At 45.8% G+C, this 23,904-nt stretch overlaps 9 protein-coding genes and 1 non-coding gene across 10 annotated transcripts; 2 read left to right on the top strand and 8 right to left on the bottom strand. All coding sequences in view use genetic code 12, as the record gives it.

Moving 5' to 3' along the window:
• Positions 1-1,939: 1,939 nt before the first annotated feature.
• FOB63_003662 (ATP-dependent 3'-5' DNA helicase) lies at positions 1,940-5,746 on the top strand (the record flags this gene model as incomplete). The annotated part of the gene is made up of 1 exon (XM_002615198.2): positions 1,940-5,746. The coding sequence occupies one exon, from the start codon at positions 1,940-1,942 to the stop codon at positions 5,744-5,746; it is 3,807 nt and encodes a 1,268-aa protein (XP_002615244.2).
• A 1-nt stretch (position 5,747) lies between these two features.
• FOB63_003661 (uncharacterized protein) lies at positions 5,748-7,817 on the bottom strand (the record flags this gene model as incomplete). The annotated part of the gene is made up of 1 exon (XM_002615199.2): positions 5,748-7,817. The coding sequence occupies one exon, from the start codon at positions 7,815-7,817 to the stop codon at positions 5,748-5,750; it is 2,070 nt and encodes a 689-aa protein (XP_002615245.1).
• A 384-nt stretch (positions 7,818-8,201) lies between these two features.
• On the bottom strand, positions 8,202-9,116 carry FOB63_003660 (uncharacterized protein; the record flags this gene model as incomplete). The annotated part of the gene is made up of 1 exon (XM_002615200.2): positions 8,202-9,116. One exon carries the CDS (start codon positions 9,114-9,116, stop codon positions 8,202-8,204), a length of 915 nt encoding a protein of 304 aa, XP_002615246.2.
• A 1,326-nt stretch (positions 9,117-10,442) lies between these two features.
• CSK1 (mitogen-activated protein kinase) lies at positions 10,443-11,198 on the bottom strand (the record flags this gene model as incomplete). Its single annotated transcript, XM_002615201.2, has 1 exon — positions 10,443-11,198. One exon carries the CDS (start codon positions 11,196-11,198, stop codon positions 10,443-10,445), a length of 756 nt encoding a protein of 251 aa, XP_002615247.2.
• A 1,442-nt stretch (positions 11,199-12,640) lies between these two features.
• SUI2 (translation initiation factor eIF2 subunit alpha) lies at positions 12,641-13,540 on the top strand (the record flags this gene model as incomplete). The annotated part of the gene is made up of 1 exon (XM_002615202.2): positions 12,641-13,540. The coding sequence occupies one exon, from the start codon at positions 12,641-12,643 to the stop codon at positions 13,538-13,540; it is 900 nt and encodes a 299-aa protein (XP_002615248.1).
• Positions 13,541-13,579: 39 nt separating this feature from the next.
• FOB63_003657 (uncharacterized protein) lies at positions 13,580-15,913 on the bottom strand (the record flags this gene model as incomplete). Its single annotated transcript, XM_002615203.2, has 1 exon — positions 13,580-15,913. The coding sequence occupies one exon, from the start codon at positions 15,911-15,913 to the stop codon at positions 13,580-13,582; it is 2,334 nt and encodes a 777-aa protein (XP_002615249.2).
• A 622-nt stretch (positions 15,914-16,535) lies between these two features.
• On the bottom strand, positions 16,536-18,149 carry FOB63_003656 (Major Facilitator Superfamily protein; the record flags this gene model as incomplete). Its single annotated transcript, XM_002615204.2, has 1 exon — positions 16,536-18,149. The coding sequence occupies one exon, from the start codon at positions 18,147-18,149 to the stop codon at positions 16,536-16,538; it is 1,614 nt and encodes a 537-aa protein (XP_002615250.2).
• Positions 18,150-18,817: 668 nt separating this feature from the next.
• Positions 18,818-18,889, bottom strand: FOB63_005601. The gene has a single exon. It is a non-coding gene; the product is annotated as a tRNA-Pro (tRNA).
• A 217-nt stretch (positions 18,890-19,106) lies between these two features.
• On the bottom strand, positions 19,107-22,688 carry POL93 (Pol93p; the record flags this gene model as incomplete). Its single annotated transcript, XM_066102341.1, has 1 exon — positions 19,107-22,688. The coding sequence occupies one exon, from the start codon at positions 22,686-22,688 to the stop codon at positions 19,107-19,109; it is 3,582 nt and encodes a 1,193-aa protein (XP_065958359.1).
• A 131-nt stretch (positions 22,689-22,819) lies between these two features.
• FOB63_003654 (uncharacterized protein) lies at positions 22,820-23,683 on the bottom strand (the record flags this gene model as incomplete). Its single annotated transcript, XM_066102340.1, has 1 exon — positions 22,820-23,683. One exon carries the CDS (start codon positions 23,681-23,683, stop codon positions 22,820-22,822), a length of 864 nt encoding a protein of 287 aa, XP_065958358.1.
• Between the last annotated feature and the right edge of the window lie 221 nt (positions 23,684-23,904).

Raw genomic sequence — 23,904 nt, 5'->3', positions numbered from 1 at the left:
GTCTGGTCAATTGTCTATAGTTGTCTGTAGTCAATTGTAGTCAATGTCTTAGTTGCCTGTAATTATCTGTAGTCAATATCCGTAGTAATTGCCTGTAGTTGTCTGTAGTTGTCTGTAGTAATTTCTTATAGTATTGTCTGTGGCAATTTCTTATAGTATTGTCTGTGGCAATTTCTTATAGTATTGTCTGTAAATTCTGTTGACTGTGTGGTATTGATTTTAATATGGCAATCTGACTACAGTTGGACCAGTTTATTGGTCTGGCGGCCCTGGTCGCACTTATACCCCACATCTGCAGGCCGCAATCATGCGGGCTTCTATACTTGCTGTCGATTCTTGCTCACAACTCGAGGCTGTGTAAAGAAGTAGTCGGCTATGTCAATAGTATGTGTTTTGTCGTGGTATGTCAATAGTCTGTCAATATTCTGTCAACAATTTGTCAATTTTTGTCAACGATTTTCATAATGGGCCTACGTCAATAGACAATGGAATAGTTAGTCTGTGGTCGCATTAGACAATGGTGAAGAAATAGTCAAGTCTAGTCACACTTAGTTGTACTAGTCAATTCTCTAGTCACGCTTAGCGTATTAATCAATTTTCTAGTCACACGTAGCGTATTAATCAATTTTCTAGTTGTAGTCAAGCTTGTCTGACGTTGCCGATTACAGATTTAGGCAATTCATCATACCCATGTCTCTATCTTCTACTAGTTAGTGACTGTTGATTATTCTTTCATCCACATCATCGAGTACCATGACCTTCTTAATGGACTTGACCATTCTTAACCACTTAGCATCTTCCCTTTCGATTAATCAAGCAATGCCACGTTTCTTCCTGCAGAACAAGGATGGGTGCAAATTACGGACATCCAGGCACCACGAACAGGGCACCAAATACCACTCATGAGATATTTCAACGGCTAACCTATAGCTCCGTTGTATTTCACTTGGCTCTAAATCACTCTTCGGACCTATCACTTGGCTACGATCTTGAATGTGCATGAAGTAAGACTGAAGAAGACTGAACTCTTTAAGGTTTCGTCGTCTTAAGTGATCGCTACATCCAATTTGAACCGATACTTAATAGATGGAAGCAATTTGGATGAATACTGGGGCCCACAATGGCAATTCAGGCCCATATAATACCCATCAAAAAACAAGTGTGATGAGAAAAGTATTATCTCATGTTCTGAGTCTATCTGTTATATCGGTTTTTCCATCAACAATTGAAATGAAAGTATTGCTGGTGTAACACCTGGAGTTCAATTGGTAAAGTTGATGATCATTTCCCAAAGCAATTGGATCCTATAAATCTATCAATGATTGAACTAGGTTCGTAATCCATACTTTTCTGTATTGAACTGTTTATTGCCTAAAAATGTGTGTTGACTGATTTTAGATTCCATGACTACGTTTCTGGTCACCCTCATATAAATGCTTGACCTTTTGTTCTCTCATTAGCATTCGCTTCGATTATGTAATTCCTTTTTACTTTTTCCCTTGATATCAATCAGCTAAACGTTCACAGTCGATTGTTATAATAAACATCGGTCAACATTGCGCAGTCAAACAATTCCTTCGCCCTATCGCGCTCAAGCCCTTGCGCCCTTATTCAAGCCTTGCGCCCTTCTTGCCGCCCTTTTTCTTATCGTCTGCCCGCATTCGCCCTTTCCTGCCCTCTGGTTTTCGCGCTTAGTTCGCATAGACATCAGTCTATGCTTTCGTCTTCTCCAACTCTGTGAACTCTTTGTCATCCTTTTAGATCGTGACTCCTAACATCTGCCTTCGTTTTGTCGCTGCCCGAGTTCCAGGCGCTACGGCGCAAGTTTAGAGGTGTTAATACCCATTTGACCTTTCTCAGTTCTTTCTCCCGCCATACGCTTCCAACATATGAGCATCTAAAGCTGCTTGATCCCACGCTAGAGAAAAATGACCTTCAGATGTTTAAGCGGCTCATGCCGCCAGGCGACGTTTTCTTCGGCTACGTAGATGAGAACGAGTTGCTTCTTGGAGAGAAGGTTGAGTTTTCATGGCGCAAGGGCTATCGACAGACTCCCCTGGCCATGGATTCGGCCTATGATGATCAGACACTGCGCCCGCTGCGCCAGTTGTTGATCTTTGAGTTTTGCGACGTGAAGACCCAAAGCATAGCTGCGCAGAGAACCAAAACAGCCCGGTTCAAAAAAAATCAGGACCTGCGGGGCGGAGACGTGTTTGTTTCGTCTCGACGGCCGGGGTTGACCACTTTAACACAGCCGCAGCTTCAGGCTATGATCCAGAACCGAAACGAGAGATTTGACGCTGCTGTGGCCTCGTGGAACGGGAGCTACAAAGATTTGCAAACTTCTGCGCAAGAAACCATGCCACAGGCGCCCGTGTTTGATGACCCTGTGGAAGATGTGCCCAAGAACCAAGAGCAAGATGAAAACCATGAGCAAGATTCAAAAAACCAAGAACAAGATTCAAAAAGCCATGAGCAAGCTTTAAAGACGGCTACTGAAACAAAACACCTTCTTGAGTCTGAAGGTAAAGGACATACAAGTGAGTTGGATAGAACCAACTCTGCAGTGAAGACCGAAGTGGACCATACTGGCAATAAAAAACAAATAGCCAACACAAAAGAAGCCGACTGCTCCACCAATTCCGGAACTCAGTCTCAAAAACCTTCGGCCGCGGCCATGCTCGCTGCGCTCAAGTCCCCGCCCCTTTTTCGCAGCCAAACGTTCGTTTCTGCGCCGCTCTGCGAGCCGCGCGCCGCCAACTATGCGCCCGCGCCCGACATTGTGCACCCAGAGGCTGCGGCGGCCTTGTGGCGCTCGGCCCACATTGACTCTGCGCGCCTCTATTCGCACCAGGCCGCTGCCCTCTCGGCCCTACTGCGAGGCCACCACACAATTGTCTCCACCGCCACCAGTCTGGGCAAATCTCTCGTTTACCAGCTCCCAATCATCAGCGACATTTTACGTGACGCCGACTTGGGCGCAAACACAGACCGCCGCACCGCCACTGCTCTTTTTGTTTTCCCGACCAAAGCGTTGGCCCAGGACCAAAAACGCCATCTTTTGGCCTTGCTCGCTCAGCTTCCTGGCCGCAACATCATTGTCGACACTTACGACGGCGACACCTCGTCCAAAGACCGGCGCCATGTGCGCTCGTTTGCCGATATCATCTTCACCAACCCCGATGCCATTCATGCGGCGATTCTTCCCAATGCGCTCGACAGTAACTGGCGTGACTTTCTTGCGTGCTTGAAGTATGTGGTTGTGGATGAGTTGCACGTGTATCGAGGAACTTTTGGTGTGAATGTGGGCTTTGTCATGGCCCGGCTCAATCGCATGTTGGAGAGACTTGCTGCTCATCCACTCTATGTCTCATGTTCTGCCACAATTAGCAACGCAGAAGAACATTTCCGGGCCGTTTGTGCCCTTCCAGACGATGACGTTGTGGAACATGTGGATGAAGACGGGAGCCCTGCCACGGAAAAGATGCTAGTGGTATGGGAACCGCCTGTGTTGATGAACAAGAGGGGCCAGACACATCTTCGGGGGAAGGGACTGATGTTGAATGCACCGAAAATGAGAAATAGAAATGTGACTAACGGACTGACTGTGGCAGATCCTTCTCCGTCTCTGATATCATGCAAAGAGAAATCAGAACCAGCACAATTGCCCTCAAATAATGAATCCCCCTTGCACAAGTCACAGGCCCCAGATACTGAATGCTCTTTGCACGATCCGCTCAATGATCCATCTCCTTCGCATGATCAATCAAATGGTCCATCCTCTCATCCATCTTCCTCTAATGATCCACCTTCCTCTAATGATCCAGCTTCCTCTAATGATCCATCTCCCTCACACGATCAGAGCGGGTCTGCTAAACGTATCCGTCTTAGTCTCTCTCCTCCCGTTTCGCTGCCCATGTTGCCCCGCGAAAGCATCTTGTCAGAGCTGGCTCGGGTCCTCGTTCATCTTCTCTGCACTTTCCCGTCCATCAAGGCAATTGTCTTCTGTCCCATTCGTCAGATGTGCGAGCTCGTCATCAAGGAAGTACGGACCATCATTCGTGAAAACATTCCACAGTGGCATGGTCTCCATGAAAGGGACATCATGGCGTATCGAGGTGGATACTCCAAGTCAGACCGCCGTGCCATTGAGCACCGGATGTTTCTGGGCCAACTTCGTGCCATTGTAGCCACTAATGCACTCGAGTTGGGAATTGATCTTTCAGACTTGGACGTTGTGATCTCATGTGGCTTCCCGCAGCTGAAACTGAACTTGCACCAGCAGTTTGGCCGTGCTGGTCGAGGCAGAGATTCCAAGGGCAGCTTGGCTATTCTTGTATGTGGCGCAGGGCCGGTTGACCGGTATTACTTGAAAAACCCGCTCGAACTTTGTGACACTCGATCGTACGAGGACCTTGGTGTGGCTGGTCTTCTCGACAGCACTCTGAACCATGTGGTCAAGGCAATGCATTTGCAATGTGCGGCCTTCGAGGACCCGATCGATCTCATTCTAGACCGCCGCTGGTTTTCGCCCCACAACGATCCCAAAATGAACGAAGACTTTATTCGCCTTTGCCAGGAAAACCTTCATCCGGACGATAGAAACGAATATCGTACTGATCCAAGATATTTACCATGGCCCGCCGAAAAAGTGTCTTTGAGAGCAATGGAACAGACGACGTATGCCGTGGTGGATATCACCAACAACCGCAATATCATCATCGAGGAAATCGAAGAGCTGCGTACAAGTTTCACTCTCTACGAAGGCGGGATTTTTTTGCACCAGGGGTATCCATACTTGGTTAAGGAGTTCAATCCTGATGGGAAGTACGCTAAGGTAGAACGCGTGAATGTTTCTTGGGTTACACAGCAGAGAGATTTCTCGGACGTGGATCCGGTGCAAATTGAGCTCGTCAAGCAGCTTTTCCCGCCCAGTGTCGCTACCCCAACCGACATCCCCGTCTTCTATGGCCAGGTTGATACTACAATTGTGGTGTTTGGTTTTTTCAAGGTCAATAGGAAGCAAGAGATTTTGGAGGTGGTGGAGGTTAATAACCCGCCAATAGTCCTACGCTCAAAGGGCTTCTGGATCGATATTCCTCACGGAGTACTCAATGCCATCAAAGAGAAAAATCTCAGCGCTGCTGGAGGAATTCATGCTGCACAGCACGCCATCATGAATATTCTTCCTATATTCCTCATTGGAGGTGCCACTACGAACCCAAACGCACGCTTCACCTCGACACTAGGTGACGCTGAGTTGACTACAGAGTGCAAAGCGCCAGAAAAAGAGTTTGCGCAACGCCAGACCAAGCGGAAGCGGCCAGCTCGCCTCATTTTTCACGACTCCAAGGGCGGAGCCCAACGCACAGGAATGTCTGCCAAAACTTTTGAGCTCATTGACAAAATAATCTATAAAACGTACCAGTGCATTCTGGAATGCGAGTGTGAGTGGGGTTGCCCACTATGTGTCACAGGTTCTTTTTGTAAAGAAGGCATGTTGGTTATGTCAAAACCAGCTGCCATCATCATATTGGGCAGTCTTCTTGGTTATGACTTGGATGAGTTGAAGAAACGTGTGCCCGACGGGCCAGAAGAGAATATGCCAGCCATAAACGTCGAAACCATCACTGAAGAGGGTCGGACAGTCAAGTTTGCTCCAGATGTGGAAATTTTGCAAGTGCGGAAAGCGGAAGCTCCACTTGTGAAGATAGAGGACCCGTTGATCAAGTGTGAGGATCCGTGAGTTAATGTTTCTTTCTAAGCGTCATGTTGGAAGCCCTCCTTGTGATCTTCTTCGTGAAGCTTTCCTTCCGCTCAGACTCCGACGAATCATATGCGTCGGAAGAACGATTGGAGATGTACGTTGAGGTACTGGAGTTCCTGTTCACCTCAGGAAGAGGCTTAAATGTATAATTTTTGTTGAAGAGAGCAAGCGCTTCGATGGGTTCGTTCGATGCTTCGCTTGCAGGTGCTTCGTTCTTTCTTTTTTCTTGCAACGCTGGCGATTGCTGAAGTTGCTTATTCTTAGCAAAGCGGAAAACGTGTTTAACAGACTTTAAGTAAACAGATGCAAGAGTCCCAATGTTCAATTCTAGCTCCTCCAAAATCGTAGGGTCGATGTTCTCATTTTCAGAAGTAATAATAGGATTCGGGTCGATGATGATTTCTTTTGTTTTTTCTTGGAACCCACCTGTCTTGCCATTATTTGCCTCGTTAGTGATCATCCGCCAGTAAAAGAAGCCACGGTCACGTACATCAGGGTTGTCGGATTCTTCTGTAGCCCATTTCAACACCTTTAAAAGTAGAGCCTCGCCATTAGCAGGATATTTCACGTAGTATTTTACAGTCGCGGTAATCGTGGCATACTGTACCTCAATTGGATCAGTAGGGAAACTGGATACATAGTAGCTGAGGACATGTTCAGCATCCTCAACATGATTTGGGAACTGACCAATCATCCAAACGATCGCCACACGTGCATCTGTTTCAGTCATATTTTTGTAGTGACGAACGATTTGAGGAATGGCGAAATTGAATTGGCCAGGGTATTTGCGAAAGATATTCCTCAAAACAACTGAAGCTTCTTGTACAACGTAGGGAAGCTCATCGGAGACCAAATCTAGCAAAATATCCACGCACTTTGATACAGCCACAGGTAACTTTACTGCTAGATTGCCAAAGGCGCGAATCGCCTTTCTCGCCGTACGAACGTCAATCTCTGTGGCATACTCTTCAAGTTCACGGAATACAACGGCGATATTGCTTTCTGATGCCAAAAGGTAAATGATTTCGAGCTTGGTATCCTTGATATAAATCGGGTCATTGAACTTCCAAAAAAACTGCTCCACACTCACGTCTAACAAGTAACGTTTACCTAGAAGAAGCAAGATGATATTGCGGAGTACCAAAAACTGGATCTCAGCTGATTTGCCTAGTAAGGACATGAGTGAGGAGCCGATCCTCCTCGGTAAACCTTGAAAAGAGTTTTCCACTGCAGGTATGTAGTTGCTAAAATAGACAATCACCTTAACTGCATTCAATACCACAGCCAGGTTGGCATGCAGCAAACATGGAATCACTTGTTCCAATACAGCAGCCGCATCTTCTGAAGTTTGTGGTACAAATGACATGAGGGCATTAAGGATATAACATTGGCGCCATTCGTTGGCTTCACTCAAGCTCCGCGCCAATGCAAGCGAGTGAGACACATCGATGGTCAAGCCGAGCAGAGCTCCCGTTTCTGTGACAGAACTTAATGCTGCGAGTGCGTTTGCAACAACGGTACTGTTTTCATCGTACAATAGCTCGTTTAATGCATCAACAAGGCCTGCTTCCATGACTTTTTTCTGGTCAAACATAAACATACGAGCCACTGCGAAAGCTGCCGTAGTACGCACGCGTGGACTTGGATCCGCTAAAAGATGCTTAGCCGCTGCAACACCCAAAGTTAAGTACGATGGTAGGTTTACAGAGGAAACGGTTTTGAGAGCGAGCGATCTGAGGCCCGGGTTGGATTCCGAAAGAAAACGGCTGTAGAAGGATAAAGCAGCCTGTGCATCTTTCTGGTTAAGAGGAGCATAATGCACCACAAAGTAAGAAGCATGCTTCCGGATCTGGAAGTCGTCAATGGTCATGAGATCAATGATGTTAGGCATAAGTACAGCAAGATCGTTTTTGCCAAGGATGATGTTGGCGACCACCTTCTTGAGCACAACTTGAACGCGAGCATGAGGCTTCAGCTTCTTTTTCGCCTGGTCGATCTCGGCCCGGATTTCCGAGGCTTTACACTTGGCAAAGTATTTGGAGTCGCTCATGACAGGTGGATCAGAAACCTTGTTAGTGCGGAGAGATAGAGAGTCGAAGGTGCACGGGTGTTCGGGGATAATGCCGGGGATATAACCTTGTATGAACGGAAGGGCAGGAAGTGAAACGGGAAATGGGGAAAAAAAGCAAAGGAGCTCCCCACAGTGCTTTCAAGCTGAGTTTCATCTGCATGGCCCTACAATGGAGAGAAGCTTACGGAATGGCTTCTAAAGGGTGCTTACTTCCACAATATATACGTTCTTGTATATAGTGATGAAGGGAATGTTTTGCACCCAAGACATGGCTCGGTTAATGGAAAGTGATTTGAAAGAAAAGAAAAAAACAGGCAAGCACACTGACACTTTTGTAGATTTTCATAGAAACGTTTTCCTTCTTCAGGGCATCCGCACATAGCCTGATGCGTACGACACACTTGAGTCCAGGGCGTCAACGGCTTGTCCGCTCTGCAGATAGCCGATCCATTCGAATAGAGGTCCGTCTACGTGTTTTTCAACAAGATGCAAAACCACAGACACTGGTTTCTGGCCACAGATGGTGTTTCCTGTGCTTTCGATGTAGTCTTCCCACACTGTCGACCCTGCGGAGGCTGCTCGCATGCCGCTGCGGTCCAAGAACTCAATGGACGCATGCAAAGGCTGGCCTAGCAGGTGTTTGTAGGCTGCCAAAAGCGACAAGTCGGCCTTGGGCGTGTACTGGGTGTAGCCAAAACGGCGGCCCCAGTGACAGAAGTCAGACAGCACCACAAACGTGTTCGCTGGGTCGGCCATGTAAGGCAGCAACTGGGCAACTAAGCGGTCGCGAAGACGAGGCCCCATGCCAGAAATCATAATGGGGACTATTGTGGGCGCAACATTGTCCTTTTGCGCACGGAACGCCACGAACGGAGCATGCATTTCGAACAGATGCTCGTCTTCGTCCTCGTCCTCGGTCATGTAGGTGAACGCCGAGCCTGGAGCCTTCACGAGTTGGTCGCATACTTCGGAGTCTACGCGAAGCAGGCCCAACGGGGTCTCGTACCGCGCAAAAGGCGACACTTTGGCCGTTTCGCGGAAATACACATGGTGCGAAGGGCCCAAGATGAACACGCGGCGCACGCCTGTGGTGTCCCACGCCGCATAGGTCTCTGCCAAGCGCGCGCCGCAGTAAGTGTAGCCCGCATGCGGGCCAATGAGCACGCGGGCGCCCGGAACCATGCTGCCGGCGGCTGCAAAAAAATCAGCAATTTGGGCCGCAAGCCGCCTCTTGTCGCCTGTGTACCAGCTTCCTGCGTGTGTGGCGGGTCTCAGCATTTTTGTATCTTCTCCTTTTGCGATATGGGCGGCTAATCTGATAAAGATTCAGGGATAATCAGATCAAGATATTGAAATCGATAGTCTGGATAGACCGGGCTGAAGCAATAATGGCAAGTTCGGTAAAGGAATCAATGCACTGAACCTTCTAGTGTATATATCAGTATACGATCTCTTTTTTCTATTTGGCTGTGCCTTTCTGTCTTTGAGGTTAAAGGTTTGTTCTGGCTCTTTATTGGGCAAGTTTAGGTATGGGTATGAGAGACGTTTCGAAATGCAATCTCTTGGGTCGAAGATTGTATGTGGAACGTGTTAGAGCTTTTTGCTGAAGAAATGCAAATCTTCAAGGTTAATTTGGGGGAGCAATGGCAAGAATGCGATAAGCCTTGGGGTACGATGTCAGTGGAGTGCACATAATCGGAATACTGGGGAAGAATCAGCTGGCACAATCTAGAAGGTTTGGGAATGATGGATGGATGATAGATATGCAGCTTCAGAAAGCTTGATATTTGCTATTTGCAGATGTGGTACGTCAATTAGGCCAAAAAACGCTGGATACTTAAATCAGGTATTCGATTCGTAAAGTGATTCTAATTTTGGAGATTAGAGAATGCTTCTAATCAATGTGTAGTATGGTCAACATAAGAGTTGAAACTATTCACAACTAAAATTGAGCAGTAGAACATATAAAACCTAATGAAGAGTACTTACTACTAGCTGATCACCCAGCTAATAAGTACCAATTACTTCCTCACCACTTATAGCAAAAGTTGATATAAATCCATAATTATGATCAGATTGTTATACCTATTGCTTAGAGCATCAGAAGATTCCTCTCGCACACTGATAATAAATACTAGTTCGGAATTATCCAAATATCCTCATGAAAAGTTCGAGTTTCCGCAAGAAAACTCAAACACATCCAGGTCTCGATGGCTGGCTTGAGAAAACCCCTCCTCTCTCTTGGAAAGGCTTCTCATATTGTTCTTAGCTGCTCTGTTCTTACAATCATCTACATCAGGCATCAACTTATCAGTAAACCTGTAACTGCGGCTTTCGAATAAGCCTTCGTTTCTTCCAAAGTGGACATGAACAATGGGTACGGCCACGTACTTACAGCAAATGGGTTTAGTTATTTGGCTAAATTCCTTTTTCTCGTATCATGAACAATTAATCAAGCCCTGATTTCGTGCACCACTTAATCAGCATGTTCAATTCTAATGCACTGCTTTTTTTGAGCCATGTTTTGAGATACATTCTTTAGATGTCATGTATCTTCTTCGATATCCGTCTTCGGTACTCGAACTTGCCCAATATGTATCTTTATTAGTACGCCTGTCCCGTGGCCCGTTCTTTCTGGAAAAGTGCTACTTCTTGTTGTAGCAACTCGCTTAGCAGCTCGATATCCTTTTCCTGTTCCTCGGGGCCTGCCTTATATGGAGCCAGAGCCAGTACCTCTTTCTGGCTACTTACTGATACTAAGTAGTCGTGTCTAAGTGCTTGGGATGCCAGGAGCCTTCTGGAAGGTTCCCAGACTAAAAGCTGGCCCAAGAGATCCAAAGCTTCCTCAGAAGCAAATGGGTAAACGGAAACCCAAGCAATGGGCAGCAAGTTGCACACAGGCAAGTCCCAACTGCTTCGAGCCAAACTTCGAGGCGGAGAACCCAAATACTTTACTATTTCATGGAGCTGTTGGAGCAGCGACTTTCCCGGCATGAGAGGGCGGCGGCCATATAGCTCGGCCAAAATACATCCCACGGCCCAAAGGTCGACGGGCTTCCCGTAATTTGACTGTTGGAGTATGAGTTCGGGCGCCCTGTACCAGCGAGTAGCCACGTAGTTGGTTATAGGGCTATGGACGGCAGCTGGAGAAGATACAAGCGAGCGGGCGAGGCCAAAGTCGCCGATTTTGAGCACCCCTTGCGAATTCACCAAGATGTTTCCTGGTTTCAAGTCTCGGTGCACAATATTGGCCGAGTGGGCGAAATGCACCCCACAGAGAATCTGGTAAACAAAGCTGCGGATGTGAAACTCAGAAAACTGCACCGCCAGGTATATGACTCGGGCCAAGTCGTAATCCATAAGTTCCTGGAAGCAGTAGAGGCCTTCGTAAGGAACGAGCGTGACATAGTGGACATCCACGAGAGAGACAAGCTGATGTTAGAGAAACGAAGGACGTAAATACACTATTGGGCCCAGGAGCTACTCCAACAGGACAATAAAGAAAAACAATGAGATGTTTCCATCAATAGATCAAAACCCGCAAACCATATACATACGTTTCGGTGGCCACGAAAGAACTTCATCATGCGAAACTCCCGAATGGCTCGTTTGAGCAAAACCTCTTTGCGGAGAATCCGACATACCTTCTTCACTGCTAGACGAACTGGCTCCATTGCCTGGGCACTGGTATCTATGGCCAGACAAACAACGCCATACGATCCCTTGCCCAAGATTTCCTGGATCTCGTAGCGTTTGTGGACGTAGAAATTTGCTGGCTTGAATACCTTGTATTCCATGAAGAAAGTGGTTGGTTTTGTGAGACGGGCAGCGATTTTGCACCCAAGTCGCATTCTCAGATAAAGGATATATAAACCAGGCCGAGGAATTATCGAGCAATTGTATTCTCTTCTAAAGCTTTTATAGTTGGTTCCTTGTTGCAACAGCTTGTTGAAAGCTTAGACTTATCTAGACTGAACTGTTTAGACAATTTCAAAGGCTATACCAGTGCAATAGTGTTACTTCTCGGGGTACTGATATGATTTGAGTCATCTCATAAGCATCAGCAAATCTGATTGTTATTACATGGCTACCAGGCTTTGCTAGAAGGGTTTTGTGTCGGCTGGTTGACTTGTACTTTTTGTCGATTTATTGTTCTATAGTTCAATTACTTCTAACTCGTGCAGATTGCACAAGTTGGCAAGCTGTATACTTATGATTCATTTCAATTGATAGATGCTGTTTCAGTATGGCAGATGAATGGCCATTACTTTCACCTACCCTATGCGGTATACTTACATTGTGTTTGCCATACTTACATTGTGCTACTTCGCACTTAATTCACATCTCTCATTCTTCATCTTTTTTTCCTTCTTTTTCACCTCTTCTTATTCTTCTTCTATTTTTTCTTCTTATTCTTCTTCTATTTCTTCTTCTTATTCTTCTTCTATTTCTCCTTCTTTTCTTCTTCTTCTCCGTCCGGTCTTCCGCTCGCCTACTATATAATTTACCTCTTTTGAATATTGTTTCTCATGTATGTGAGTTCTACACTCACAACTTACCTTCTCATTCTCTCAATCTGTCTGATTACCCAACAGCACAACCCAACATCACCAAATAAACGACCTCTCTCGTCTTTTCACAGCGATTAATGTCTCTATAATGTTTTTTTTTTTTTTTTTCACTTCAATTCGCCCCCAAGTGTAGATAGTCTAAACCATCATGTAGTCGTGCACGACCCACTGGAAAATTTTAGATGGCTTTAGGTCTCAAGCTTACCGCTCTTTCACAAAACACCATCCAAAATGAGTAGCTCCAACTGCCGTTTCTATGAAAACAAGTACCCCGAGGTCGATGAGGTGGTGATGGTGAATGTCCAGGAAATCGCCGAAATGGGCGCCTACGTCAAGTTGCTTGAATACGACAATATCGAAGGTATGGTTTTGTTGAGTGAGTTGTCGAGAAGACGGATCCGGTCGATCCAGAAGTTGATCCGTGTGGGCAAAAACGAGGTTGCCGTTGTCTTGAGAGTCGACAAGGAAAAGGGTTACATTGATTTGTCCAAGAGAAGAGTCTCTGCAGAAGATATTGTCAAGTGTGACGAAAGATACAACAAGTCCAAGGCCGTCCACTCCATCTTGAGACACTGTGCCGAGAAGTTCAACATTTCTTTGGAAAAATTGTACCAGACCGTCGGCTGGCCGTTGCTGAGAAAGTACGGCCATGTCTATGACGCTTTCAAATTGCTGATTACAGACCCATCGGTTTTCGATGACATCGAGGCTCCATCGCCCGAGATTTTAGAAGAGTTGAAATTGTACATTGGCCGCAGATTGACGCCCCAAGCCATCAAAATCAGAGCTGATGTTGAGGTGTCCTGCTTCTCATACGAAGGTATTGATGCCATCAAGGCTGCGTTGAAAGCTGCCGAAGCTGAATCCACAGAGCAAATGCAAGTCAAGGCCAAATTGGTTGCTGCTCCATTGTATGTGATTTCTACACAAGCCTTGGACAAGAACCAGGGTGTCGAGTTGTTGGAAAAAGCCATCGAAAAAGTGGTGGCTTCTATCGAAGCACTGGGCGGAAACTGCAAAGTCACTATGGCTCCTAAAGCCGTCACCGCAACCGAAGATGCTGAGTTGCAGGCGCTTTTGGAAAGAAAAGAGGCCGAGGACAAGGAATCTTCTGACGAGGAAGAGGACTAAGCGAAACTTGGGGACACCTTGTATATTAAAACATCCTTTTTATATAGTGTATGGCATCGACTTGGTGAGTGTCAACTCGTGCTTGTTGGCTCGTTCCACAACTGTAGCAGGCAAATTGTTTAGGAGCAACGACGGAATGCGGAATTCCACTAGAGATTCGGGAAACACAACACTGTCCACACTTAAGAGATCTTGGTTCCCGCTTAAATCTAAAATGCGTAACTTGGGGCCGAAACGGATATTTCGAAACACTCGCAAGTCGTTGTATTGGAGACTAAGCTCCTGTAAGTTGTATGGAAACTCCATCGATTCAATGGCTTTGATCAGATGATAACCCAAGCGCAATATGCGCAAGTTGGGCGGAAGAACCACATCTTTCAATGTCGTGATGTATTTTTCGTTCTCTTCTGCGTAAGGATCCATTTCCAAGTCTAGTACTTCAAGCCCAGGCGGGAATTGCACATTCTTCAATGTGGTGATCATGTTATTTCCCAAATAAAGCTCACGGAGGGCCGAGGGAAACGCCACTTTACTCAAGCTTTTGATGTTGTTGTGGGCCAAAAACAACTTTTCGATCGAATTGGGGAGCCGGAGCGGATTGATGCTATTAACTCCATCACATGCCAAGTTCAACTCTTTCACAAAAGGCGGTAGCTTAAGTCCTCTTGTGTTTGTCATGGACTGCTGGAGATTGAGTGAAACTGTGGCATCTGGAAATTTTATTCCTGTCATAGACTCGTTCGGAATACATGAAAGGTCCAAGTACTGGATAGTTTCTGGGAACCGGACGCCCTTTATGCATTCGATTGGGTTGTGGGAAACAGAAAAGTACTCGAGGCCACGAGGTAGAACGACGTTTTTGAGGCTATCAATGCGATTCTGCGAGAGATCCAAAGCCTTCAAATGCGGAGGGAACTCGACGTAGTTGAGAAAAAAGATTCTGTTTTGCAGAAGATCAAGCCGTTCAAGTGATTGGGGAAACGAAATATAATCTATGGAAGGAATCAAGCCTTTGGATGCGATTAGAACTTTCAAGTGCGCAGGCATTTTGAACCCAGCCAAAGTCTCTAACGAGGACCCGCCTCCTATATTGATCACTTGAACTGAGTCGGGGAACTTCACCCCAGGAAGAAAACGAATACAGTTTTCGCCGTAGTCGAAGATCTTCAAGTTTTTCCAGTAGTCACAGTCTGCTTGTATCTCTTGACCTAGACGGGCCAAGTCCTCCTTTTCTGTAACGTACACTGTGCTCATGTCGTACTTATTGACCAAAGAGCACTGGGTAACTTTTTCTCCTGCTACTCGGTTCAAGCACGCGAGAAAATTCTCGTACAGAGTCTTTTCTGCCTGGGTGTACGATGCCCATTTCTTGCCTTTTTCAAAGATGAAGTGATAGGCGATTTCATCGGCTTTGGCAAAAATGTTACGTTCGCTCTCGCAAAAGCGCATGATTTTATCGAGCGACTCGGAGAAAGTCTCGTCGTACTCAATACAGAAGTTAACATATGTGTACTCTTTGAAGGGGAAGGTCGAGAGGCGATCGGCCGACACTTCTGTCGTTGGCACATTTGGGACTAGCCGAAGACTGCGCAAATGGTCTAGGATGTGGTGTTGGAGGCATTTTCCCGCAAGAACAACGAGTCTGGATTTGTTCACAGGATGTTTTGTATGGGAGGTTTCGATGGCAGAGACAGATGATGGGCCAGTGGGTCCAGAAGTGGGTCCAGCAGATCTAGACAGCGCGACATCAATACCAGGAACCGTACCAGAAACAGCAGAGCCTGGAACTTCGGTGCCCGCTACTCCAGACACCGAAGTTACTGCTTCAGTCTTCATTGGAGTTCCCAGACCAGACTCCGGATAGGAAATTACAGACGATCCTGGATTTTGAGGTTGTGTTTCAGAAGCATGGCTTTCAGTGCCATCAACCTTCTCTCCGTCTGTTGTTCTGTTTTGGATTTCAAAACCTGTAGCACCTGTAGTCACCGAATATGTGGAATTGCCAGATTCTGCTTCTTGTTTAGTAGGATTTCGAGACTCCATCTCGACTCCCGCCGGTACTGCCAATGTTCCAACCTGTTTTTCTTGCGCCAGCGGGTTTGCGGCGTCCTTTTGGGGCTCCGGCGTAACGGAGTTGGCATTGGGCGGAAGCGCTTTTTGGACTGGAGACAGATACGCCTGCACGTGCGCTAATTCAGTATCATTTTCAGCCAAATGTAGCAGGGTTTGGTCTGTGGGTTCTATTTTCGCTCGTTTTGGCGACGGGCTTCCGTTGTTTTCCATTGGTGTATGGGAAGAGAAGATGTGGTAGCGATGCCAGTTTGTTGTCTGCAGGTGAGACCAGTATCGCGATCGCAGAGTAGGTTTTGGCATTATGAATAGTATAATGCTTCTTTTTTATTGTTTGTCTTGCTCTTTCTGTCGTTTTTTTTTTTTCTTTTGATTTGTTCTTCTTGCTCGTGTTTGTGAATCTTGTAGGTGAATTAGTTCTGGAAGACAATAACATAAATGGTACACCAAATTGAAACCCATTCATTCACCTCTCAATGCCATTGCTTTTGCATTTCGCTTTCATTCAGTCAATTATGGTTTAGCTTTCAATTTCTTTGATTTTGCCTTTCTTAATTTGTCAATTCTGTCGATTTTGAATTGTGTCTCGGCGAGGTTTCCAGCTTTGTGATGAGCAGAGACCGAATCTTGGATGTCGCTACTATAGTTATGCAATTTTGGAAAAAGTATTCGCTCACTCATCAGCTCGTATTTAAGTTTTTTGTTGATCCATTGCTCTTGATGTACATACTTTGTTGATATACATTACTCTTGATGTACAATACTTTGTTGATGTACATTACTCTGTTCAGATACGTTTTTCTGTTATTAATTGCACTGTCCGAGTATCAATAAATTATTATGCACAAGTTGTTATTACCTGAGAGCAAACTCAGCTCTCCCTCCAAACCAGATACAGCACCTACTCGTAGATAGCCCGCCAGTATCAAATGTGTCTCGCCTTGCGCAAGCAGTTTTTGATCGGCCCCCAGATAGGCACCGACATATGAAGATGACCATGGTCTGCATCGTTTCCGTCCGACATTAAGTGCCGCGATACTAAGTAGCCTCTAATCATCAAGAGGGTAAAAGAACATGCAATGAAGGAAACGCCGCAGAATATAGCACTGTGGTGGTATTGTCCCGCCGAAACGTAGCCGTGATTTCCAGTTTTCAAAGTCAAGCCAATGACCGGCGATGCAAGACCAGCAAAACCCAAAAACACCCAGCTCATGCAAAGAGCCACGCCAACTCTGCGCAAGCCAAACAAAAGTGACAAAATGGCAGGCACCGTAGCGAAAATCAGACCCATGAGACTACCCATGATCACACAAAAGGCGATGATGGTGGCATAGTTGTTCGCTGGGATCCACATGCCCAAAACAAGGATCCCACAGAGTAAATAGGCCACAACAGAAACTGTGACAGCACCGAATCTGTCGCAGAAATGGCCCACTATCGGACGGCCGAAAACAGACCCGACTTGCACCATGGCCGAGGCAATCGAGCCCTGGTAGGCAGAATATCCCATGGATGTGGTAACATTGGCCATATCGTATAACACAATCACATAACCAAACATGCAGAGCACCACATAGAGGCAAAAGAGCCAGAAACCCATGGTCTTCAAAACTGCAGCGTCGAAAATGGTGTACTTCACCTCCATTCTTGTGCGCACAAGAAAGATGGAAAACCAGAGTAGTCCGAAACAGATGATGGCCTGACAACGCATGGCCCAGAACACAGACCGCAGTTCCAACACTTTTTGCATGCCCAAGTTGTAGACTATACCGCCACAGCCTGAACCAGCGGCCGCAATTGCCGAAGCAAACGCTCTTTTCTTCTTGAACCACTGAGGTAAAAGCATAAGCGCAGGCAACGAAACAAACGCAAGCCCGAAGGCCTGGAGCATACCTTGCGTCAAGTACAACTGCCAGAGCTTGCGCAGAAACGATGCAAGCATTAAAGCAGCAAACTGGAAACAGTTGCCAATGATGATCGTGGTGCGTAATCCGATTTTGCCCTGGATGTAGTTGATGGCGGGCGAGAATGACAAGCCAACACCGAATGTCATGCCACCGATGACCGCATAATCGTACTTGTCACCACCTTTGAACGTGCCGTTGTTCAAGTAGTACGACAAGTAAATGGAAAAGCCCGAGTTGGCGCCCCAAGAGTTGAAATTGATCAAGAAACACGCAAGCACAATAAACCACCCGTAGCCGCCATCTGGAATGTCCAAAAGCTGCTGGGGAGGTTTCTGCTCCTCCAAAGACTTTGCTGTGCAAGATTTTTCTCCACTGGATTTTTCTTCCATATTCACTTCGTACTCATCGCTGGGGCTAGAGAGTTCTGAATCTGGCATTTCATTAGATTGGGCCAAAAGACTGGGATCGCCATTGTGTTCGTTATTGTGTTCATTATTAATTTGGATGCTAGCATTGGAGTCTGCAGTATTGGCATTATAGGTATTAGTCACATTAGTGGATGTTAAGTCTGAAAAATTAGTATTTTTGGTTTCAGCATTCCCAGCACTTAGCCTTCCAGCTCCAGTCGACATGCTTTTATGTTTTTGGATTTTGTATTTCCTTGTTTTCTGTCACGATGAATTTCTGTGAATAACAGGGTTCATCGCTTGTATATATAGGTGCTCGGAAAAGTACGTTAGGCGCCGAATCTTAGTAATTGCATCTTGCTAACGTCAAACGGCGCGCCGGTCCGATTTTGTGAGCAGGATTTTTATTTCCCCGTCCTCGGTCCAAAGGTTGTGGCTTTTGATGTGGAGTATTCAAATGCTTGGGTTTTCCAATGTCGTTTGTTTCACGAATGAAAACCGTTCACCAATGGAAATCATTACGGTTTTTTTGTCTTCGAATGACAATCCAATTCTATGATTCTTAGGCGATGTCTCAGTGTGAGCAAATTATGTAGCCTCGCTTTTACCAGCCGTCCACGTAATTCCGTTGAAACGGGGATAAGAGCAAGTGACACAAAACGGAAGACAGACGGTTGAGGCAATCAATGATCACCGTCACGAAAAAAAAAAGCGAATTTCGGATTTTAACTCCTCTTGGTTCTATCCCATCTTAGTTAAGAAGGTATCCATATAGGAGAGGTGTCCAGAATGCGCGCTCCACTAAAGACGCCAGAGTTTGGCATTCAAGACCGCCAACTCTAGTGGCAATGTAATCATTCGCGCCAGGAAAAAAATCAAAAAATAATATCCAAGGGGCAAGCCGGGAATCGAACCCGGGACCGCCCGCACCCTAAGCGAGAATCATACCACTAGACCACGTGCCCTTTGGATATTCGATGTAAGGACAGTTTTGGTATGATCTTAATAATAAAATATAAGATACTGAGGGGAGTAAGAATTACGGATTCAATAAAGATACTTCGTAACTTGTTAACTATCCTAACTTATGTTAATCTTACTTGGACTTCCCCCCAGGGTATAACCCCGAGTTTTATATCTCGTGATCGCGCGCGTCTCCTGACCGCACGTCATATGATCCATTCAATGTCTTGCACGTGACCTGATTCTCTCTCCTAACATTCTCCCCCTCCTAGATCTCGGTCGTCCTCGATCGATAGCAGGTTCATGGATTGATGGAAGCCTGCGCGTAGGCATTGTTGTTGGCGGAGGTGTTGGGCCTCTGTCCGGAGGTGTATCCCAACTGAGTTCAGAATGAAACTGTTTGTCTAGTTCTTTCATGTGATTGTACGCTTGTTCGAGTTGACAGCGTTTCTCACGGGCTATCTTTCGATAGGCAGCAATATGAACTTTGGTGGTCAAGACAGGATCACAGTGTTTCCAGCGTACGTGTATGAAGATTCCCAAATCGTCGACTTTAGTAATTTCAGTGATGTCGTTGATTCGTTGATCTAAATCAAGTGGTGAGTATGGCGGTATGTGCAAAACATCGTGGTCTCGTTCGAGGAATGGTTTAAGATTTTCGACGTTAATGACTGGGTGCGTTGGCATATCAGGTGGGAGCCTGATTTCGTACGCGTTGTCGTTGATACGTCGTTCCACCGTAAACGGTCCAACGTAAGGGTGTAACCATTTGGTTTGAGAGTCCAGACGAAATAGATGTTTGCGTTTGATAGCCACTAGCTCACCAGGGTGTAAGATCAATTCACGTCGGTGGCGATTTTCATGTCTTTCCATGCTGTCTTGGGCCTGTGCCATATTCTCTCGAATTTGGTAAAGTACAGTGGTATGTGATCGTAGAACGTCTTTAGCATTTAAGGTTATGGTTTCGTCGAGCGAAACGTCGTCATCAGACGGAAGTTTGAAGTGAACACGAGGGTGAAATCCGTAGTTAGCGAAAAAAGGTGTAGTACCAATGGTTGTTTGATATGACCCATTGATTGCGAACTCGGCAATAGGTAATAGTTCTTCCCAGTTGAGGTCACTGTGCGTGAGTCGTAGGGCGCGAATTTGTTGTTCTACCACTCGGTTCATTCTTTCCGTCTGTCCATCCGTTTGTGGGTGGTTGACAGTAGACATTCGTCTGTCGATCCCTAGGAAGTGTGAGAAGACACTCCACATGTGACTGGTAAAGGTCGGATCTCGATCAGATGTTATTGCTTCTGGTATTCCGTGTAATCGGACAACCTCTTTCATAAATATATTGAAAAGTGCTTTAGTATTGAGTTCTAACGGGGTCGGAATAAGGTGTACCATTTTGGTAAGGCGGTCGACGACCACTAAGACCTTTTCATTTCCGTTCTTTAACTTTTCCATACCTGTGATATAGTCCATTGATATTTCTGTCCATCGCTGTTGCGGGACGGGCATTGGCATGATTAAGCCGTATGGAGATTGTGTGGCAGTTTTCGTTAGTTGACAGACTTCGCATGTTCTCGCGTAAGCTTTACAGTCTTTGAGCATGTTGGCCCAGTAATATTGTCTGCTCAAGGTCTCACACATCTTTAATGCCCCGGGGTGATTGTTCAAATCCGCGTCGTGTGCTTGTCGTAATAGGAGGCGACGCACAACCCCGATCGGAACGCATAGTCGTGGATTGTCGTGCGTGGAGATGGCGTAGCGTAAAAGGCCATCGCATGCGGTGTACTTGCGAAGTTTGTTTTGTATTTTTAATTGTGGGTCAATAGGTTGCTTTTCGATTAAGATTTTGTAGACATCGACGAACTGGTGATCGTTGATGTATTCTTCCTTCATGACCTCCAAATTCAACACGTCAGGTTCTTCTAGTAAGCCGATTCGATTTACCGTATGAATGGTTTGAGGTTGGCGACTAAGAGCGTCAGCGACCACATTTTTGGGTCCTGGAATGTATTTGATTTCAAAGTCGAACCGTGCGAAGAATTCTAACCAACGTAAAATACGTGGATTCTGATGGGGTGTCGTGCGAATATAATTCAAGGACTGGTGGTCAGAGTATACGATGAAGTTTGTCCCACTTAAGTAGTGTTGCCATTTCTTAAGGGCGTAGTGAATTGCTAAGCATTCCTTTTCGCGTACCGGGTAATTTAATTGCGCTCCACTGAGTTTCTTTGACTCGTATGCAACGACTCCAAGAAGTTTGTGATGTTTATCCGTTTGTTGTAGGACGGCACCGATGCAGCGATCACTTGCATCAGTGTAAACGACATACTTCTGCTTTGGATCTGGTAATATTAATATAGGAGCAGAAACTAATCTGTCCTTGAGCTCGTTAAACAGTCTTGTCTGTTCTTCAGTCCATTTAGTTTTTTCAGCGGTGTAGTCGTATAGACTAGCTGCGATATGAGCGTATTTCTCAATGAAACGACGATAATATGTCGTCAATCCCAAGAAGCTTAATGCCTCCTTTTTTGATTTCGGGATTGGCCAAGTTCTTATGGCTTTTATCTTGTCTTCGTTCGGGGAAATTCCTTCCGAACTGATCACATGTCCAAGGAAATTCAACCTTGTTTGGAAGAAGTAACACTTCCTTCTTTTAGCGATGAGATTGTTTGCTCGGAGGATTTTAAATACCTCTTCTAAATCGCGCTTGTGATCCTTCTGCGTTTTCGAGAAAACGAGGATGTCGTCTAGATAGACAACCACGGTCTTGTTGAGAATCTTGTGAAATATTTCATTCATAAGTCTTTGGAACGTAGCCGGAGCATTCGTTAGACCGAAAGGCATTACTCTCCACGCGTACTGACCGTAAGGCGTTACGAACGCAGTTTTGTCGTAATCCTCTTCCGCGATTGCCACTTGGTGGTACCCAGAGTGAAGATCAAGGGAGCTGAAGACTTTCGCACCTTGAATGGTATCAAAGATATCATCAATTAAGGGTAGCGGAAATCGTTCTTTAATGGTGATCAAGTTCAATGCACGATAGTCCACGCACAAGCGTTTGGTACCATCTTTCTTGTGCACGAAGATCACGGGTGCTCCATAAGGGGAACCATACGGGATTACTCGTCCATCTTTCAATAGAGTCTCAATCTGCGTAGATAGTTCCTGTTTGTCTTTGTGTGACAATCTGTACGGAGGTCGGTGCGGCGGGGTAGAACCTTGGACGAGAGTAATTCGATGCTTTACCTTCCTATCAGGAGGTAGACCTGCGGGTAACGCGTCCGTTACAACGTCATCAAAACGTTTTAGGTCGAAATCAACAGGGACTATGCCTGGATGTGCATCCTCGTCGTACTCAATCCTTTGCACAAGGAGAGTCAGTATAACATTATTATGTTTTTTACATTCTCTTTCGAGTTCTGCGAGACTAATGTCTTCGTACTTCGTGTCGTTCTCGATCACGGTTTGATTTGGCCGGAGTTGCATCAGCGGATGTATAAGTCCGAGTCGCCGGTGATGGTCGATGATGAACGGGCGTCCTAATAGGATCTTATCATGAAGGTTTGGATAAACCACGAAGGGTCTGTACTCAATGTAACCATTCATTTCTAGTTTAAGGGTAACCTTGTGTGTTACCAGGTCGACTTCGCCTTTCTTAGCGAAGGTAAGTGTGCTAGGCTTAGCAAGTGCTTGTAATTCTGCCTTTAGTTCGATCGCCGTGTCGAGGTCGATGAAATCAAGGGGTGAGCCTGAATCGACGAGAACTCCGGGAAATGATTTATCATTCACGGTTACAGGGATCATGAAATCATCTAATGTGCCATATTTTATGGGCAAATCGGGAGCCTGCGAAAGGTCTATTGTTTTGTTCTTCTTTCGTTCTTGTTGCTCAACCGCTATTCGTTGAACTCTTAAGTTGTCGCTGAAACGATCGTTCACATAGCTTCCTTCCAGCTTTGGTCTTTTTTTGGCTGTTCTTTGTCAGCATCTTGGTTCAGATAATCCTTATTGGAACTTCTTTTGTAGTGAGAGAAGCGGTAACCTTGCTTTCTTTTAAAAGGTTTTGATTGGGTGGTGTTACTTTCCTTGTTCGTCGGGTAACGTTTCTCCCTGAATCTCTTACGTCCTCTATCCGCGGTTGACGCATCCTTGTTTCCTTCTTTGATTTGGAACAACTGGTGTGGTTTGACCACAGAGCGGTTTAACCTTTCGATAGGGATCTTGTACCGCTTCGCTAAGATTTCAGCTTGAGCGACCAACTCGCTGACCGTCGCTGGTCGAGGGTCAAGGTTCCTCAAAAGGCCTTGGAGCTGAGTATCTCTGATTGCTTCAATGAAAGCATACTGGTACAAATCGTCGATTGTCAAAGTCTGATCCTTTCCGTAGAGTTGGTTCCTTCTTCTTCTCCATTGGTCACAATAGTGTTGCCACGTACCTGCAGGAATATCCTGAAGCGTGTCATTCATAATTGAGAATGGAGAACGCGAACGTTTCTCTATTCCATTGCTTTTAAGGAGCCATTCGGCGAAAGACCCTAACTCAAACGTGTTCAGGTTTCGGTACGTCCGAAATGCTTCTTGAAGTTCTTCTTCGCAATGGTTATCTACCAATTCGATAATTTCTTCATTAGTCAACTTCTTTGTTGTTGAAATCTCTTTGATGATGTCGATCCAAGTTTGAAACAACTTCGCTACCTCTGGAGTGTTGTAGGTCAACATGGGGATCCTCTTCTCAGGGATCTTTCTGTTTCCAGTGGTAACAGGTTGTTGAATGTCGGGGGTGACCGTAGTGGATGACATGATTGACTGATGATGGATTCCTCTAGAATCGTTGTTGCGGCGCTACCAATTGTAAGGACAGTTTTGGTATGATCTTAATAATAAAATATAAGATACTGAGGGGAGTAAGAATTACGGATTCAATAAAGATACTTCGTAACTTGTTAACTATCCTAACTTATGTTAATCTTACTTGGACTTCCCCCCAGGGTATAACCCCGAGTTTTATATCTCGTGATCGC

The sequence above is a fragment of the Clavispora lusitaniae genome (genome assembly GCF_014636115.1).
Source record: "Clavispora lusitaniae strain FDAARGOS_655 chromosome Unknown tig00000105_pilon, whole genome shotgun sequence".
Classification (NCBI taxonomy): Eukaryota; Fungi; Ascomycota; class Pichiomycetes; order Serinales; family Metschnikowiaceae; genus Clavispora; species Clavispora lusitaniae.
The sequence above is the reverse complement of the archived record's forward strand: the minus strand, read 5'-3'. Positions and strand labels throughout refer to the sequence as shown.